Raw genomic sequence first — 18,726 nt, 5'->3', positions numbered from 1 at the left:
AAAGTCACCATCTCCTCTTCCTTTTGTATCACTTAAAATCAGGATTCTTTGCCAATCACTTAAACCACTCTAGAAAACAACTATACAGACAGCAAGTGCATTCTCCTAACTAAATTCAGTGATCTCCTAAACCTTACCTCCCCTAGTTCTCTTCTGTATCTGATTTCACATCACCACTTTTTAACAACCTCAAACTACCTGTCTCCGAACACAGAGGAAAGACCTTGTAAAGACACTGGGCAAAGACAGCCATTTATAAGCCAAGGAAAGAAGCCTCAAAAGAAACTAACCCTAACGCACCCTGATCTTGGACTTCTGTTCCCCAGAACTGTGAGAAAATAAATTTCTGTTGTTTAGGCCACCCAGTCTATGATACTTTGTTATGGCAGCTCTAGCAAACTCATACAGAACCCAGAAATGACCCATACAAACATATTCAACTGATCTTTGATGAAGGAGCAAAGGCAATTCAATGGAAAAAGGATGGCCCTTTCAACGAATGGTAATGAACAACTGGACATCCACATGCAAAAAAAAGACTCCTGACACAGATCTTACTAAATTTGGGAGACCTCTCCAAAAATTAACTCAGATGGATCACAGACCTAAATGTAAAATGCAAAACTATAAAAAGTTCTAGAGGATAAGAGAAAATCTAGGTGATCTTGGTTTGGGTTTGGCAGTGAGGTTTTAGATGTAACACCAAAGACACAATCGATTAAAAAAATAGTTTATAAGATGAATTTCACTAAAGTAAAAACTTCTGCTCTGCTAAAGACACTGTAAAGTGAATGAAAAGACAAGTCACAGATTGGGAGGAAATACTTGTAAAACGTATCTGCTAAAAGACCCATATCCAAAATATATAGAGAACTCTTAAATCTCAATAAGACAAACAAACCAATTTTTAAAAGAACAAAAGATCTGAGCAGACACCTCACCAAGTAAGACACACAGATAGAAAATAAGCATATGAAAAGATGTTCAACATCCTATGTCACCAGGGAACTGCAAATTCAAACAACAATACAATATCACTACACACCTATTAGAATGGCCAAAATCCAAAACTATGACAACACCAAATGCTAGCAAGGATGTGGAGCAACAGGAACAGAATTTGGTGCTGATTGTAATACAAAATGGTACAAACACTCTGGAAGACAAGTTTGGCAGTTTCTTACAAAGCTAAACAGAGTCTTACCACACAATCCAGCAATTGCTCTCCTTGGTATTTACCCAAATGAGTTAAAAAGTTATGTCCACACAAAAACCTGCACACAGTTTATAGCAGCTTTATTCATAATTGCCAAAACTTGGAAGCAACCAAGATGTCCTTCAATAGGTTAATGGTATGTAAACCATACACTGGGATGCCATTCAGTGATAAAGAACAAATGAGCTCACATCTGTTCTTTTATTTGTTCTATTAAGCCACAAAAAGACACGGAAGAACCTTAAATGCATATTGCTAACTAAAAGAAGTCATTCTTAAAAGACTTAGATATATATATGTCTTCTAAAAGACTTAGAAATATACTTAGATTCTATATATGTGACATTCTAGAAAAGACAAAACTATGGAGATAGTAAAAAGACAGTGGTTGCCAGGGATGAGGGAAGGGGTATGGACAGCACAGAGGCAGGCTCACATCATTTTTAGGGTAGTGATAATACTCTGTATTATACCATAACGATGGATACATGTCATACATTTGTCCAAACCCACAAAATGACCACCACCAAGAGTGACCCTAATGTAGACTATGAACTTTAGTTAATAATAGAGTATCAATATTGTTTAATCAATTATAACAAATGTATCACACTAAAGCAAGATACTAATAGGAGAAATTTGGGGCACATATATGGGAAATCTGCACTTTCTACTCAAGTTTGTCTGTAAACCTAAAAATAGATGAGTCTACAGAAAGTAAAATAAACCCCTGGGTACCAAAAATGAAGGGAAATGTAAAACCCAAATTAAGGCTTCCACCAGCAGTGGGATGAGGAGGGGTATGGGGAGAAGTTGGTCTCTGCAAACTAGGTGCTTGGAGTTTTAAACCTATTTGAGGTCAGGTGTACAGACCTTGGGACAACTCAAAAGAGTACACTAAAACAGACTTCTGGATAAAACTAGGACCCTCAGAAAAAACTGTGTCCTCAGTAAAGTGAAAACAATAGGAAGGGAGGGAGGGAGGGAGGAAGGAAGGAAGGAAGGAACCCACAAACACAGGAGTAGGAAAACAACAGTTTATCTCTGTTTGGGCTTTGAATAGGGAGCTAGAAAAAAGTTGCTTAAAAATTCAAAACCAAGTGTACACTGCTCACTTGGGCCTGGGGTTCAAATCTGTATTACCCATAAATATTTTTAACCAAACAGAGAAATTAACATAAAAATTAGTCCCAGTCCAGTGGAGTTCCTGGAAGAAGCAAAAAAAGCAACTGCTTTGGAAGGACACCTTCCCATTTTGAGACACAAAAGATTCATACAGTAAAACAAGAATTCAAAATTAAAGTCCACCATGAGTGCGTGAGTCAGCAAACATAACAAACAGATTACCCACCACAAATTTGAAATGATAGAATGGTAATGTAAAAGAGAATGTTAAGTATGTTAAAATAACCAAAATTAGAAAAAGGTCTCAAAACTATAACAAGAAACTATGCAAAAAGAATACGGATTTGAAAAATAACAAAATAGAGCTTCTAGAGATGTAATTATTAATATTTAAGTAGCAATGCAATCTGTTATGTACTGAATGATTCCCTCCCACCTCGCCACCCCCCAACACATGCATATTCATGTTTGAAGCTCTAACCCCCAATGAAACCCCTCAGAGTTCCCATATATGTGTCCCAAATTTCTCCTATTAGTATCTTAGGGTTAGTAGCCCTAAACCCCAATGAGATGGTGTTTGGACATGGGGCCTTTGGGAGACAATTAGGTTTACATTAAGTGATAAGAGTGGGGGCCCTCATGACGGGATTAGCGCTCAGAGAGCTTTGCTCCTCTCTACAATGTTAGCGCACAGTGAGATGGCGGCCAACTACAGACTAGGAAGAGAGCTCTCACCAGAAACCAACTGCTGGCACACCCTGATCTTCAACTTCTACCCTCCGGAATTGAGAAAGTAAATTTCTGTTGCGTAAGCCACCCAGTCTATGGTATTTTGTTTTGGCAGCCTGAGCTAAGACAGACTCCAACTGACCAAATGTGAAAGTATGAGCATCAAAATAAATGACAATGATGAATTAGGACCCAAAGGATAAAATTAAAATCCTCCAGTCCAAAAATAAATAAACGGAGAAGTAAAAGCTCTTCATTAGAACAGAATGTCAACCAATAAACATAGGAAAAAATAGAGTTACAAAAGCCCTATTTTGCAACCATCATAGTAATAATTCAAGTAAGAATCACCAAATGGATGCTAAAACTAATCAGTGCAAGTTAGATGAGGAAGAAGATATTATACAGTCTCAAAGTATCTTCCCACCAATTACTTATTAATTACAAAAGGAAAAAAATAATTTTTTAGGAAAGAAACCTGGCAGATCCATGTTAACCAAGTGACCAAAATTAACACTAATAATGGGACAGATCAACATCACATGCCTCCTGATATAATTCACTGAGGACATATCATTTATAAACATTTTTGCCAAAAATGTATAACCTGAATTTAAACAAAAGAAACACCAGACATAACAAAAATTAAGGACGTTCTACAAAATGACATATACTCTTAAAAAAGTGTGAGTGTTTAGAAAGACAAAGAAAGGCTGAAAAACTATTCTAGATTAAAAGGCACTAAAAAGTCTTGAAAACTAAAAGCATTGTATGATCCTGGATTGCTTTCTGGACTAGGCAGAAAGTGCTATTATGGATATTATTATAAGGATCATTGGCAGAAGTCTGAATAAGGTCTACAGATCATAGTATTAATATTAAATATTAATATTATTTTTGACACGTTTATATTTAAATATTAAATGTTAATAAATATTAAATATTAATGTTAAATTTTTCTGCTTTTGATTACTGTGGTTTTAAGTCAATATATTTATTTTGAGAAATATACACTGAAGTGTTTGCAGGTAAAGGAGCATGATGTCTGCAATTTACTCTAACGTGGGTCAGAAATAATAATATGTATATATAGAAAGAATACACAATAAAGCAAATATGGCAAAATGTTAACCACTGAGTTAGGGTGTATGAGGGTATATGAGTAAGGGTATATGAGAGTTTTTCAAGTTACTCTTGCAATTTTCATGCGAGTTTTTTTTTTTTTTTTTAAGCAACAGAAATTTTGGACAGACTGGACATAGACATAGACACAAGCAAAGATATTAAAGATAGGAGCCATAATACATGACACAGCATAAAGAGTTGGAAATATCATGATGTTACAGAACATGGAGAAATGGAAGAAATAAAGCATACAACAGGAGCTATAAAGGGAAACAACAGAGAGATGAGGAAATATAAAAAATACACCAGCTCAGAATTTTCCAGAACTGATGAAATACGCTACTCTTCAGATAAAAGAAAACAAATATTTTCACTTACAACAACATTTAGAAACATCAGTATGAAACTGCAGGACACAAAAGTCACCAAAAAGAAAAAAATCTTACAAGTCAATCACAAAGAAGAGACAGATGAGCTACAAGGAACAACAACTGACAACAGACTCATAAGCAGCAACAAAGGTAACCAGAAGACAACACATTATCTTCAAAGTTGAGAGAAAATTGTCAACCTAGAGTTCTATATCGCACATAATTATGATTCAAAAGTAAAGACACATAAATACATTTTTGGAAGAAAAAAAAAGACTGAGTTTACCTTACACCGTCCCTCACTTGAAAGAGAAGAAAGAAAAAAAAGGGAGACAGGGAAGGGAAGGGAGAGAGGGAAGGAAAAAAAAGTCAGAAAAACAAAGGAGGAGCCCTACCAAATAATGCTCATCAGGAAGAAAAAAGCTTAACTGAGAATGAGGGAGTAAGGTGCCAAGAAACAACAGTAAGCAAAGAAACTGAACACACTTATCAGTAAAAGACCACTGTCTTTATAAAACAATGGTAATAAACACTAATCTGGCAGACAGAAACAATGTAGAACTAAAAAAAGAGACAATAACACAACATAGAAAGGCGGTAGCTGAACTAAACATTTTAATGCCCACGTATACACCAGAAGTGAATACAGAGATATTAAGTTTATTATGCATGTTTAAATTTTAAAATAACCACCAAAAGTATAAAAATAAAATGTGTAATTTTTAACTCAACAGAGAGGAAAGGGGAGAAATGAAAGAAAATTCACTGAATGGCATCCAAATAGTTACCAAAGCAGGTTAGAAAGACAAGATTAATCCTAATTAATTTGGAAAATATTATACTGTAAATCAAATGAGTTCACATTCTTCAATAGGCATTCATTTGTCTGTATCTTGGTTATTTGTAGCATTATCTACTACATTTCCCAGTATCAGAATGGCAGTATATTACCTCTGCCCACTTTGGTCCCACAGCAGTATTTTTATCCATATTTATTCTTTTAGAATGGCTTCCCTCAGTTCACTACAAATGCAAACCCAGCATTTTTTTTTTAAGTCTGAGGAAAGGTATGCTCTTCCAGCAAGTCTTTAGCAAATTAACCCCAACTCACTTACTCTTACCTTAGTATCTATAACATGTTATTGCTCTTTTAATTTTTAAAATATTTCTCAAATGTTCCTTTAGCACATTTTGCTTCCTCTATCTGAGCATAGCTCCTCAAAATTACAACAACATTATTTACTATTTCCTAAATAGTCTAGCATAGTGTTGTTTATTTTTCACTTAAGGATGAAGCAAACTCTTTCTTAATAAGCTGAAAATCAAATTTTGCAAAATATGCACACATAAACACATCTCATAAAAATAAATCATGTTTCTAAGGACTTTATTCTAATCTTTAGATAAGAAAGTTAAAGTGGACAGCTTTTTAAACAGTCATTTCCCCTGTTTTCTTTTCTTTTCACTCTTGCCAATTTTTAAGAGTCCACATGCTCAGAGCTAAAATGTAAAAGGTCAAGTGAGAGGAAGTCAGGCACCAATTGTACAGTGAGGGTTTTCATTAAAACTGAAAATGTGGCTCACATTCCTATTACTGTACCACCTTAAAGAAGTATCACATAAGAGGTATCTTTTACTACAGTATTAGAAGAAAAGGCTAAGGATAAAATTTCTAAATTAAAAAGAAAAAAGGGCCAAATGATGAGATAAATTAAAGAAGATGTAAATAAATGGAAATAACCTTATTCACAGATCAGGAGACTCAATGCTGTTAAGATCTCAATTTTCCACAAATTTGAGCTGCAGATCCCACACAATCTCAAAAAAATCCCAGCAGGCTATCTATATGATAAAATGTCACAAAATTATGTTCCCCAAGACATAAAAAAAAAATTGGTGCATGGGAAAAACAGTAAAATCTAAGGTCTAGTTAACTACACTGTGCCAATTAATCTCCTGGTTTTGATAATGCACTATGGTTATGTAAAGATGTCAACCATTAGGGGAAGCTAGGTGTTTGGTACATAAAACCTTTGTACTCTTTTTGCAACTTCCTAAGAGAAATTTATGTAACTCGGAAAGTTGAAATTAAAATTTATATGAAAAACGAAGAACCTAGAATAGATAGAACAACTATGAAAAGGTAAAACAAAGTTGGAGGACTCACACTATCTGATTTCAAAACTTTCCATAAAGCTATAGTGAGGCACTGCTGAAAGTACAGCCATACAACTCAACAGAACAGAACGAAGCTCAGAACATACCCACACATGTATTGTCAAAAGTATCAAGACAATTCATTTGTGATTCATTTACATGAAGTTCTAGAAGGGCTTTTATAGTGATAAAAATCAGAATAGTGATTGCTATGGGGGAGTGGGTGTGAGACTGACTGTGAAGGGATACAACAGAATTTTCTGAGGTTAAGGAAATGGTCTGTCTTAACAAGGGTTACACAGTTGCCTGTATGTCAAAACCCATCTAAGATAAGATCTCTGCATTTCACTATAAGTAAACTACAAATTTTTAAAATAGACATTGCATACAAGTTTTGTAAAATATTAGTCTATAAAAAACTGTTCAAAAATATATCAAAAACTAAGATTATCTTTTTGGGAGTTAGATTATTGATCATTTTAATTTTTTCTTATAGTTTTCTTATCTATGATTCCTTTAAAAATTGTGCATACCATAATCAATAAAACAAGAAACATTTAAAAAGTTTATGCCAAAACAAAAATATCTAGCTCATATTCTACCGATCTACTAACTCCTTATATTAGTTACCCTCCAGATCTGTAGCATTTTCAGGACGTCCTCCTGGTAATCCCTCAGGAAGAGTTGGGAGAACAACAGCAACCCTTATGGGTTTCCATTAGCCCTAAAGACAGTGCTAATGAATTTATTCTTCACAAAGAAATGACATCATTGCTAGTGTTTCTTTAGAGTGACCATAGCAAGAAAATTAAAAAAAGAAATCTCACAGATCTCTATTTTCTAATAAAACATCTCAAGTTCCACAATAGCTTCTTCTTCTCTCTTTGTAGCTGATATTCTTCCACTATTAATTTATTTGAACATTTATGAAGTACCTATTATGTGTTCCTTAGTCAGATTTCAAATTTTGAGGTCCTCTTCAAATCATTTTTCTCCATCCACATATTTCTCCACAGACACCTGTCAAATTTTTCTCCAAGATACTTCTCATAGGTTCCTTCCTTTTCATTCTTTACTACTTTTCGCCTTGTCTAGCCCATCATCACTTACCCTTAGCTTACTCCATATAATCCAGCACAGTACTGTGAATCCTTAGGAGTCCCTGGGATTCTTTTCTGAGGTTCTGAAAGGTCAAAACTATTTTCATAATACTGAAATGTTATTTGCCCCCTTTTACTGTGTTGACATTTGCAGTAATAGTACAAAAGCAACAATGATAAAAACTGCTGGTGTCTTGGCATAAAAAGTGGCCCCACAGTGTACTACCCATCACCGTATTCTTCACAGCTATGCACTCACAGGAAAAAATACCACCACACATACACATACACACAACCAGCTTCACTTAAGAATGCCCTTGATGAAGCATAAACTTTATTAATTTTATTAAATCTTGACCCTTGAATACATGCCATTTTAACACTCTATTTAATGAAATACATAAAGCATTTCTGCTACATACCAAAGTACAATGGTTGTCCCAAAGAACAGCACGTGTGATTGTGAGTTGCAACTGAACTAGCCATTTTTTCCAAAGAACATTTTTATTTGAGAAAACTGATGAACTGTGGTTATTCATGCTTAGATATTTAACATTTTCTTGAAAGTGAACTAAATGAATATGTCACTTCAGTTGAAAAACCAGCAGTATTTGTTGCAACTGATGAATTTAGTACTTTCAAAGAGAAACATGAATCTTTGAAAACCTGTACCTAGGTATCAATACTGTAAAATTTTTCTGAATAGTGATAATATTTTGATATTGTATAACGGAATATGGCAACTTTGGGAAGATCTGGGTAACTCAGTGCATCTATATTTTCCAAATGACTAACACATGATGTTAAAAAATCATGCATGGGCCAAAAAGATGCATTTTAAGTCCAAGACAGACCAATAATTAGCATTTTAACATAACAGTAGGAAAGGTTTCCTGATATGTCTTGGATTACACATTGCAACTAAATTTTAAGATACTACTAATTGTCAAGTTGTGGAGAAATGTAAGAGGAAAACAGGTTGAAACGGCTATTAAAATATTCTCCTTTTCCAAATACACATACGTGAAAGACCAGATTTTCTTCAGCTATGTCCACAAAACAAAGTATCCCAATAGAATGAAGAAGCAGAATTAAATCTGCTGTATTTCATTTAAGCAGACATTAAAGAGCTTTGCAAAATGTACAATGCGACTCTGCTCACTGAATTTCTTGTTTGGAAAATATAGTTATTTTTCATATGATAACATGTAAAAGGTTTATTATTCTTTTTAACAAATTGTATTTTTAAAAATTCTTCAGGTATAATTGCTAACATAGTCAATAGCAATAGATTTAACTAACATAAACTTTGGGGTTCTCAGTAATTTTTAAGAGCACAGAGGGATTCTGAAACCAAAAAGTTTTGAGAATCACAGATTCTATTTAATATTACTTCTGTCCTTCCTTTCTGATCCATTCTCATTATGATTGCCAGAACGATCCTGAGCACTTTCAACATTACTCCTCCTGTACAAAAACCTTTAGAGCTCCTAACATCCTACCACTTCAATCTCAGCGACTTTAGCTTTTGAAGAGTTTATAAATTGGCCCTACCTTACCTAGCAAATCTTACCTCCATGATTCCCAACACAAGCCTTCCATGTTAGTTAATCCTCTCCTCTAGTCTCCAAGTCTTTCCCCGTGTAATTACAGTGCCCTGGAATACCAATCCCCATTCCCTCCTTTGCCTTCCTCCTCTCCTTGCCCTGTCCAAGCTATGTAAACTTAACCAATTCTTTGGGGTCAGAGAGCAAAAAAGCATAGTGTCTTGAACACTAGGCTGAAGAGTTTGTACTTTAGGCTATAGGCAATGAATCTCAGATTGTTGGAGCCAGGGAAGTTGGGTGATTTATATAGAAAGAACTTTCTTATCATCTTAAATTTCTAAGAGTTTAAACAAAAGAAATGTCTTATTTGAACATACCTCAATTTATGGTTAAATCTAAAATTCTTCCACAGAGTTTAAGGACTAAGGTAGGCAATACACTGTCACTAGGAATCCAAACCTATAATCTCAGGTCAAGGCAGCTGGAACTCTGAGATGTGGCATCTTCCAAACACTAAAAGACTGTTAAAAATATAGCTGAAGCAGAAAACAAGCATAGTTTCATCTCTTGAATCTAAAGCCTTTTGATACTGGTGAACGACTTCTCTCCCTAAAAGCCCAATTTAATTGCATTTTCAAAACAACAAAAAAACCTACATGTATCAACTACATATATTCGCTAGTCAAAAAAGGTCTTTAAAGTGACCTTTTTTCAAAGGCATTTAATAGTTATGAACATTCTTTAATATGCAGAAGATACAGTAATCCTGTTGGTTTAATAATAGGCCTAATAATTCACAATGCTTAATTCACTCTGTACCCCCTACTGCCAAAACTCTAGGTCAAGTCCAATGCCAACCGCTCTGTAAAATGTGCTGTGATTTTTCCGAACCAGAAATAATGATCTCCTTTCCTCTAAAGTCATATAACACTTGGTTTGTTCCCCGCTTCAGTTCATTCATTCATTCCACAAATACATATTGAGAATCTAGTATGTGTCAGGCACTCTTCGAGGCTCTGGGGACAGAGCCGTGAACAAAACAAAACCACCAGCTTCCTAGATTTACACTACAGTGGCGAGAGAAAGGAAATAAACGAATAATATAAGGTGATATGCACCCTAATGAAATGAAAATTAGGTAGAGTAAGGGGCAGAGTTGAATCTTCTATGAAACTAATACAACTTAAAGTTCAGGCCCCCTCATTTTTGCATGGGCTTCTATGAGTGCCTAGAATTACGAAGAATGGAGCAGGTAGAGAGGAGTAGTAGGACACTAACAGGAAGCATTGTATGAAAACATTGCTGACTGAATATCCAAGCGATCTCAGAAGAAAAGGACCTGACTCTGAGGTTACAGCATTTTTAGGGGGGATCTTTTCTCATTCTAAATAATTACTTTCATATCAAGTTTATTCTAATTTACTTGTTTCCTTAATGAGGGCCACCAAAATTGTATAAAATTCAGGCCCTACAAAATCTGGATCAATCCCTGGTATAGACATAAAGTGAGGGTGGGGTACTATAAACAAATATATTAAAAGGTGACATCTGAGCTGAGACATGACAGGTACGAAGAAGCAAACCACTTAGATATTGGGTAAGGGAGAATTCAGGCACAGACAGCAAGTGCGAAATCCCTGAGGCAGGAGTATGAGGAGCAGGGTAGGTTAGGAGGACAGTAGCAGGGGAAATACATAATAATAAAGAATACTAGATACTAACAGCAATTAACAATTATGAAGCATTGTGCATAGACACTATCCAAATCACTTTTCTAAACATCTCTATTTTGAGCTGAGGAAACTGAGGCACAGAGTGGAGGATTAAGTAACTGGGTAAACAGATCATGAAACTAGGCAGTCTGACTCCAGAATATAGCTCTTACATCATTTTACTATGCTACAGGGAGGTCAGCTGCCTCAACTGTGGAGTGCCTAGATAATCTCTCAACCAGTGAGAGATTTAATGTACTAAGGAAACCAATGAAGTTTTGATCTCAAACTATGATAACTTAAAGTAGACATTTTATGTGTCCCCATAAATACCAAGTGCCAAGTCTGTCATTTTTGCTAATCCACCCAGTCAAAATTCCTTTCATATTACAGCTATTCAATGTAGGATGGTTGTTCAATGTAGTTTCCAGAGAGAACTACCAACTATTCATTCCCAATACAAAACAATGCACTAGATATTTTCTCACAAGTAAATATACATAGAGCTCTAATCGTATGTACCTCCTTTAGGAAATCCATTAGGGAATCAGATCTGTATCAAAGTCAGATAAACTGCTCTTTTGTTTGTTTGTTTGTTTTGTAAAACTGTGGAGAAACTGCACGAACTGTTCCATTGCCACTTTTCACCTCAAATAATTACTGATACTGGGAAATTCTACCTTAATTTACCTTAAATACTCAAATGATCTTTCCTAAATTTAGGATCTTTTCCTCTGATAAGTCTAGACTTTGTCCTCCATGGAAATGAAAGTGAGCATAATCCCAGATAACCACATTTTATTTTCCTTCAGCTGTGCTCTTCTAAATGTTTATGGTCTTCACATCTCTCATCAGAGGTGAGGTTTGAGAACTGAGTTTCCAGAAAGGTTCTTATAAATGCTGACTATAATGAAAGAATTAGTCTTTGATGATATTAATGAGAAGACCTTGAAAGATGCAGAGCTACAAATAAGCCAATATAATTCACTAAATACCTGTACAAATTAATTTTCTGACTTCACTTCCCAGTCTTCAATTTTTCTCCTATCAGCTTTCATAGAGACCCTGCCTGTTTACAAAGACTGCTATGTGAATGCTACTTTGGAGCTTAGCAAAACTGCAGCAGCTACTTCAGGGGGAATGGCTTCCAAACACACACGGATAAAGTCAGTATTAACATTTCCAAAACATGTTTTCTACAAGACACTAATTCTAAGGACAAGCAACAGGTATCAGAGAAAAAGAATCTCACAGTCAAGTAAGTTTGAAGTTTTGCTAGGTTAAGCAATGTTTAACAGGTTTCTTTATCGCAGGACTTCTCATTCTCAGTCTTTAACATACTCATAGGAACTGCTTTCCCGGGAGCGTCCTGGCCACAACTTTGGAAAATGCCTACCAAGTCAAGTCCAGAAGTAAAAGATAATTCCAAGATTTCAAGCCCTAGCAAACTGCCAATGTTGGGGCTTTTGGCAAAAGAGGGATATGGGGAAAGGCATATATCTGGAGGATGATGCAGTCTGTGAAGAGGTCAGGTACAGGTAATGAGTTAGAGCTCAGGAGAAAGCACAAGGGGGAGACATCTGGAGTCATGCACAGGACCACAAGATGGGATCACAAGACTAGATAATTCCTTAGAAACACTGTAAGACTGGTCCTGCAAAACATCCTTACCTTGCCCTATCTCCAGCTTTAGTTATCTTCTACTTCTCTCTCTAGCAATAAATCTAGAAAAACATCAGGACATGGAGGAGGAATGATACAAAGCAAACTGAAAAACTGCCTGAGAAAAAGTGCAACACATGTGAAAATCATATTAGTGTTGACAATGTGATGTGGTACAGAGCTACCTAATTTCTCCAAGAAAACTCTTAAATGACAGATTATAGATCATTAATCCCTTTCTTTTTGGGGAATGTCATGAATGCTGTAAGTCTCCTCTCCAGAAAACACATACATACACACAACAGTAAGCCTATTAATTTCAGAGGGCTTCAGGAGCCCAGCCACAGAGGTGTCTCTAGCTGTCGATTCCTAGGTCAATTCTAGGAAATCGCCGCAACAGATACTTTATCTGACAAAGTCCAAAGAGTCATAGAACTTGTAAAGCATCACTTAAAAAAAAAAAAAAAAGCCTATATTTTCATGTACTTTAAGACAGTGCAGAGGAAATGCTTATGTGCATATTTTGGCCTAGAAGAAATTAAAATTTATTTGTTGAATAAAACTCAAGTCACTTATTTAACACCATAAATTGAAGGGCATAACATGGTAATAATATTTTCACAACAAAACAGCTTTGAGAAGTAAATGATTTTACAAGGTCACATAGCTAATAAATTCCAGATCTTCCACATCCTAGTTCAGTGCTTTATTACTAAACCAAGCCACCTTGAATATAATAAGGAAATTATTACATTGGGTAGGATACAGTTTCAAAATAAAAAGCCCTTAAAATGCCAACCTAAGAATGACTATAAATAATTAGGACTCTTATTTACTTAATCTTATCATTCCAATTTTAGCACCTGATCGACAAATTAAGGAGCAAATTACATATACTGGCTTTTGAAAACAAACCCTCTAAAGCACTCCTCTCTAATCAACAATTTGTATAAATGAGAAAAAATCGGAAACAGCAAAACAAATATGAAAAATCTGTATCTTCATGGTATGTACATGATTACAGACAAAAATACAAGTAGTTTTAGCTTTGGGTTATTTGGCAAGCAGGGGGTATGATGCCAAAAACCACATGGAGTTTCTCTGCTTTGGGCACTGATATTAGAAGAGTCTGGCAGGCAGACATCAAGCATCTATTATCTGATGTCCACTTGGCAGATGCTATAAAAACAGTGAGGCCTGGCTGCACAGCAGGAGTTAGTATTCCAACTACTACTTAAAAATCCACTCTAACTCAGAGTTTGGCTACAACTCATGCTGAATTAAATGCGTGCCTCAGTTCTCCACTGGAAATTCAGTAATGCATTATCTGCCGTATCCTACCCTTAGAGAGGCAGTACTGCTTACTGGCTAAGAACACAGTCTCCAAAGAGTAAGGTTTGAATTTTGGCTTTGCCACCTACCGACCCTGGCAAATTTCTGTAACCTCGTCCCTGTGTCTCAGTTTCCTCAAATGCAAAATGGAGTTAATAACAGCATCTATTTCACAGGATCACTGTGAAGATTAACTAAATTAATACATGGGAAAATCTTAGAGCAGTGCCTAGCAAGTCATAAGTACTCCATAAATGTTAGCTTTCATTATCATTACTTTAAACAGATGACAAGATTAATCAACTTATATCTGTATTGAACTTAGATGTCCTTAGGAAATTACAGACATTAATTTTTTTACTTTTTAATCATGTGGCTTAACTACCAGCTGTTTTTTCTAAATATAGTACATAGCCAATTATTTTTGTAAAGAACTTGAAAAGAACTTAGTGTACACACTGCCATCTAAGACTAATATATTTGTAAAGCTTTAGTTAACTTTTCATCTAAATGTAACTAGATTCCTGTAACCAGTTCTAAGCTACTTGGATCCATTCACTTCAACTTTCACAATCACTACTGATTCTAAAACACTATAATAGTTATTCTTAAATGGACTACTGCAATGAATAGCCTAATTGCTCTTTGCCTTCCAATCTCCAGTCCCCACAATGCAGTAGGTCAAGCTTTTAAAAATACAAATCTAATTTGACTCCCCTACTCAAAACCCCGCAATGGCTCCCTATTGTCCTAACGGGAAGTATGACCACCTCCTTACAAGACCTAAGAGGCCTGTATGATCTAGGACCATCCTTTCTCTGGCTGCTCAGGCCATTCATGCCTTCTTTCAAATCCTTACCCTGTTCCCTCTAAAGCTGTGAGGGTTCCATGGTGTAATGATCAGCACTCTGGACTCTGTTCGCTCCAAAACCTTCACAGATTATGCTCCTTCTATTTGGCATAATCTCCTCTCCCTATTGCCTCTGACTCTCCAGAGGTGATAAGGTCCTCTTGTTATATGCTCTCATAACCTAATGCTAATCTTCTCTTTTGTGCAGCACAAAATACAAGTACAATAAGATAATTATTTAAATGGTTGTTTAATGTTCTTGTCATACACACACACACACACACACACACACACACACACAAACTCCAAGTAAGACTTGGGAACACGTCTCTTTTACTGACACAACCCAAGTGCCTAGAGGCCCAGCACCTTCTACATAGTAGGTGTGCCCAATACACCTGTATTATCTATGGGGGAAAGTGTTAAGTGATGCTGCAAAGCAAATCACCCACAAAATAAGACTAATGCAGAATACTGGCTGCACTCTTAAGTTACCATATGCATTATACTGAAGTAAAAGTAAAAACCTACTACTTAAGCATGGGCAAAATAAAGTTAACAGTAACTTTCCAAAAACAATCAGCCAAGCAATGCCAGAAAAGGTTTGCCTGCCCCAGAGGCTGCGGGAGGGATAGGAAGAAAATAGCTCCTATTCACTTCCGATTCCCCTAATGACAAAGTTTAACTTTGTTGTCCAATCCTAAGCAGGCAGTATAGTTTTAATTTGCAAGGCAGCCAGTGAACCAAACCTTTTTTTAGAAGCAGCTACATATAGTTATTAACTTTGTCCACCCTCGGGTGTCATGTGAAACAGGAGAAGTTCCACACCAGTAAGAAGATACACAACTAAATCAAGACTGTTGCCACATTTGGCACTGTCCTCCTCCTCTTGGCAGTCTCTGAGAGGCGAAGAGTTGAGCTGGCGAGGGAAGAGTGATTTATCTCCTGCATTTAGAAGTGGTCCCTCTCTAACAGGAATGCTGTACTACTACTAATGGACTTTGAATTCTAACCTAGTTAGACCAGTACTTTTCCTAAGTATTCAATTCACTTAAAAAAAAAAGCTGAAACTTATATGTCACTGACAAGTTTAATAAGGCATCATAGTCCAATTTCACTTGGAGAAAACAAAGTTGCTCAAAAAAAAAATCGTACTAGCCGTATGTCTTTTACAAAACAAAGTCATTACTTGGAAAATTAGAAGAAACGGGTTATACGGATGCTAAAAGGCAAAAAGGTAGGGGGAGAACTGAGCCCCAGTACGCAGCAGTTCCCAACCTCCAGCAGACGGTCCCGGTCCGTCGGAAGCACACAGGTTGGGCGCACGTCAAACATCTGAGGTCTGGCTCGTCGCACTGACCCTGCTCATGCAACAAACGCCCAGACCCTCTCTCTGCGCTTACAATGGGCACAGGCGGCCGCTCCAGTTCGGCGCTGCCCGGGAAATGCGCGCCCAGGGAAGGCTCAAGTTAAGGACCCGCAGGTCTCGGGGTTAAACATTCGGCCCTTTGTTCGCTCCAAGGCAGCGGAGACCGGGACGACCGCTCCTCCTCCTCCTCGTCCCCGCCGGCTCTCGGGCGCCAGCGTCTCCCGCGGACCGGCAGTGCGGACTCCGACGCGTCGGCTCCGCCGCGCCCCCCTCCCGCCGGACCCCGCGGCCTCGGCCCCTCGCCTTTACCTTGTAGACGTCGCCGTAGGTGCCGCTGCCGATGCGCTGAATCAGCTCGAAGTCCTCCTGCGGGTTCCGGCGGGACAGATCGAAGCCGGGGTTCATGGCGGGCGCCGGTGCCCCCCGCCTCCCTCCCGGGCAGGGGAGGTGGGGTGCTTAGGGGGCCACACGGAGAGTGGGAGCCGCGGCCGGCCCCCCGCTGCCCCGGCGGTCACAATCGCCCGACTCCACGCTGCGGCCGCCGCGCCGCTCCCCTCACGCCGCCACCGCCGTCGCGGCCGCGGACGACGACGCCCGGGCTGCCCGTCCCCGCCCCCGCAGCCCGCCGCCGCGCCGAACCCGGTCACACCCACAAGGAGAGGAGAACGCTCGCAGCCACTCGCTCGGGGTGAGACTCCAACATGGCTTCCGCCTTCTCCGCTCTTCCCCTCCCCTCACTCCGGCTCCTCCGCCCTCCGCCCCCTTTTCCCGGCTCCGGCCCGAGTGCGCAGCCGCGATCCCGGAGGGAACGCTCCGCGGCGCCTCGCGCGTGCGGCCTCGGGCGCGCTCTGTCTCCGCGCGCCGGCCGGGAGTGGGCGGGTGGCCTGGCGGCGCCCGACTTCGACCCCGCGCCCCGCTGCAGCCCAGCGGTGCTAGAAAAGACTTCCCTGCGCCGGGGAGCGCGGGGGGCACAGCAAGAAAGGAGCTGCTATTCGCTTCTGCTTTCCCTAACGACAAAATTTAACGTTGCTGTATCGGGTCCCAATCCTAAACAGGTAGTAATAGTTTTAATTTGCAAGACAGCCAATGTCCCAAACTTTTTTTTTTTTAAAGCAGCTACATATGGAACACAGCTGAGTACAACAGATTTTCTGGGATTGCCGGGAAGAGGTCACCCCGAGGAAAGCCCCCGAGAAAAGTGAGCTGTGCTAGATTCAATACCCGACACTCAGGCCGTTGGAGTCGGCCTGCCAGGGCGCAAAAGAGAGCAGGCTAGGAGGGCAGCCACCAAGGCGTGTGGAGTGCGTAGGGCGTGAGAAGCTCTAGGGAAAAACGCGTGGAGCAGCCGCCAGCCAGCTGGCTTGGAGAACGTGGGAGGCAGGCAGTGCATAGGACTAATGCTGTCATTGACCTTCATCACAGACGTCTGGATTATCAAAAACCCGGGCGGGGACTGGGCAAGCTGTCAAGCAACCTTGCAAAGGAGAGGTGGTAGAGGGTGGAGCGTGACAAGATCTATTCCTGCGCCTGAAATGTAAACACGTGACGACCCAGAAGCTCTTTAGTTTACCTAGGCAAAGCCCCACCCAGCGTAAGACCTAGATTGTGATCATTGCAGGCAAAGTATGTGGATACCAGCTCCAACGGTTAATACCTGTCTAAGAAAGCATGTGGGTATGGAGGGTTAACTTTCTGTACTCAATGAACTGCACACTAGGCATTTACAAGAGCTTTAAACAAGTAGCTGATGGCTACTTCTACAATACCACTTTGGAGTTTTGCTTCAAAAATGCTTTCCTAGTACCCTTTGCCACCACACCTCCTGACTAGTGATATTTCTCTAATGCCTGGTGATTCGTGAGAAACTAGGTCTTATCAAACCTGTTAAGGATAAAGTAACTATAATCAAATTATAAACAGGTAGTATAAACAAATTATAAACTACTTATAATTAACTGCTCCATACATTTCATTTTTTCAGTCCTTTTGCTTACACTGAGTCCATATTTATTAAATTCTCAAAAGTTATTTAATTATTGACTAAAAGACGTTGGAAAATGACCATCTTTACACCTATACGAGTAGCCTTTCAATTATCTGATTTGTAATTACAGCATCAGTAATATGAACATACCACTTAAATGACTGCCCTCTGAATGCTTATCATTTGGTTTCTTCTAGACGGATCTCCCTTAAGCCTTTGGTGTCTTAACAACTAAACCCCTAACTATAAATGTTACTCCAATCCTGCTGTTGCCTGTTTAAGGGCCCAGAGTGCAGGCCTTCCTTCAGCTTGTCCACATTTGGAGAATTGTTTGGCCTCTAAGCCAAATATGAAGTTAATTAGCCCCAGATTCAGATAAGCGGACCTAATAAACTACCCCAAATAGGAATTCGTTCTCTCCTTCCCTGCTGTTTAATGCTGGAAAGT

General features: G+C 38.6%; 1 protein-coding gene across 4 annotated transcripts in view; it reads right to left on the bottom strand.

Annotated features, from left to right (window-relative positions):
* MAP4K3 (mitogen-activated protein kinase kinase kinase kinase 3) overlaps positions 1-16,953 on the bottom strand; it is a 244,209-nt gene extending 227,256 nt beyond the window's left edge. The window contains exon 1 of one of the 4 annotated variants that reach the window (XM_036925551.2): positions 16,605-16,953. In XM_036925551.2, the coding sequence (XP_036781446.2) occupies positions 16,605-16,700 (96 nt within the window). In that variant the 5' untranslated portion in view covers positions 16,701-16,953. The remainder of the gene's footprint in view (positions 1-16,604) is intronic. The other 3 variants (XM_036925553.2, XM_036925552.2, XM_036925554.2) reach the window with 3 other exon arrangements.
* Positions 16,954-18,726: the final 1,773 nt, after the last annotated feature.

The sequence above is a fragment of the Manis pentadactyla genome, chromosome 2 (genome assembly GCF_030020395.1).
Source record: "Manis pentadactyla isolate mManPen7 chromosome 2, mManPen7.hap1, whole genome shotgun sequence".
Taxonomy (NCBI): domain Eukaryota; kingdom Metazoa; phylum Chordata; class Mammalia; order Pholidota; family Manidae; genus Manis; species Manis pentadactyla.
This window is presented reverse-complemented; position numbering and strand designations above follow the sequence as displayed.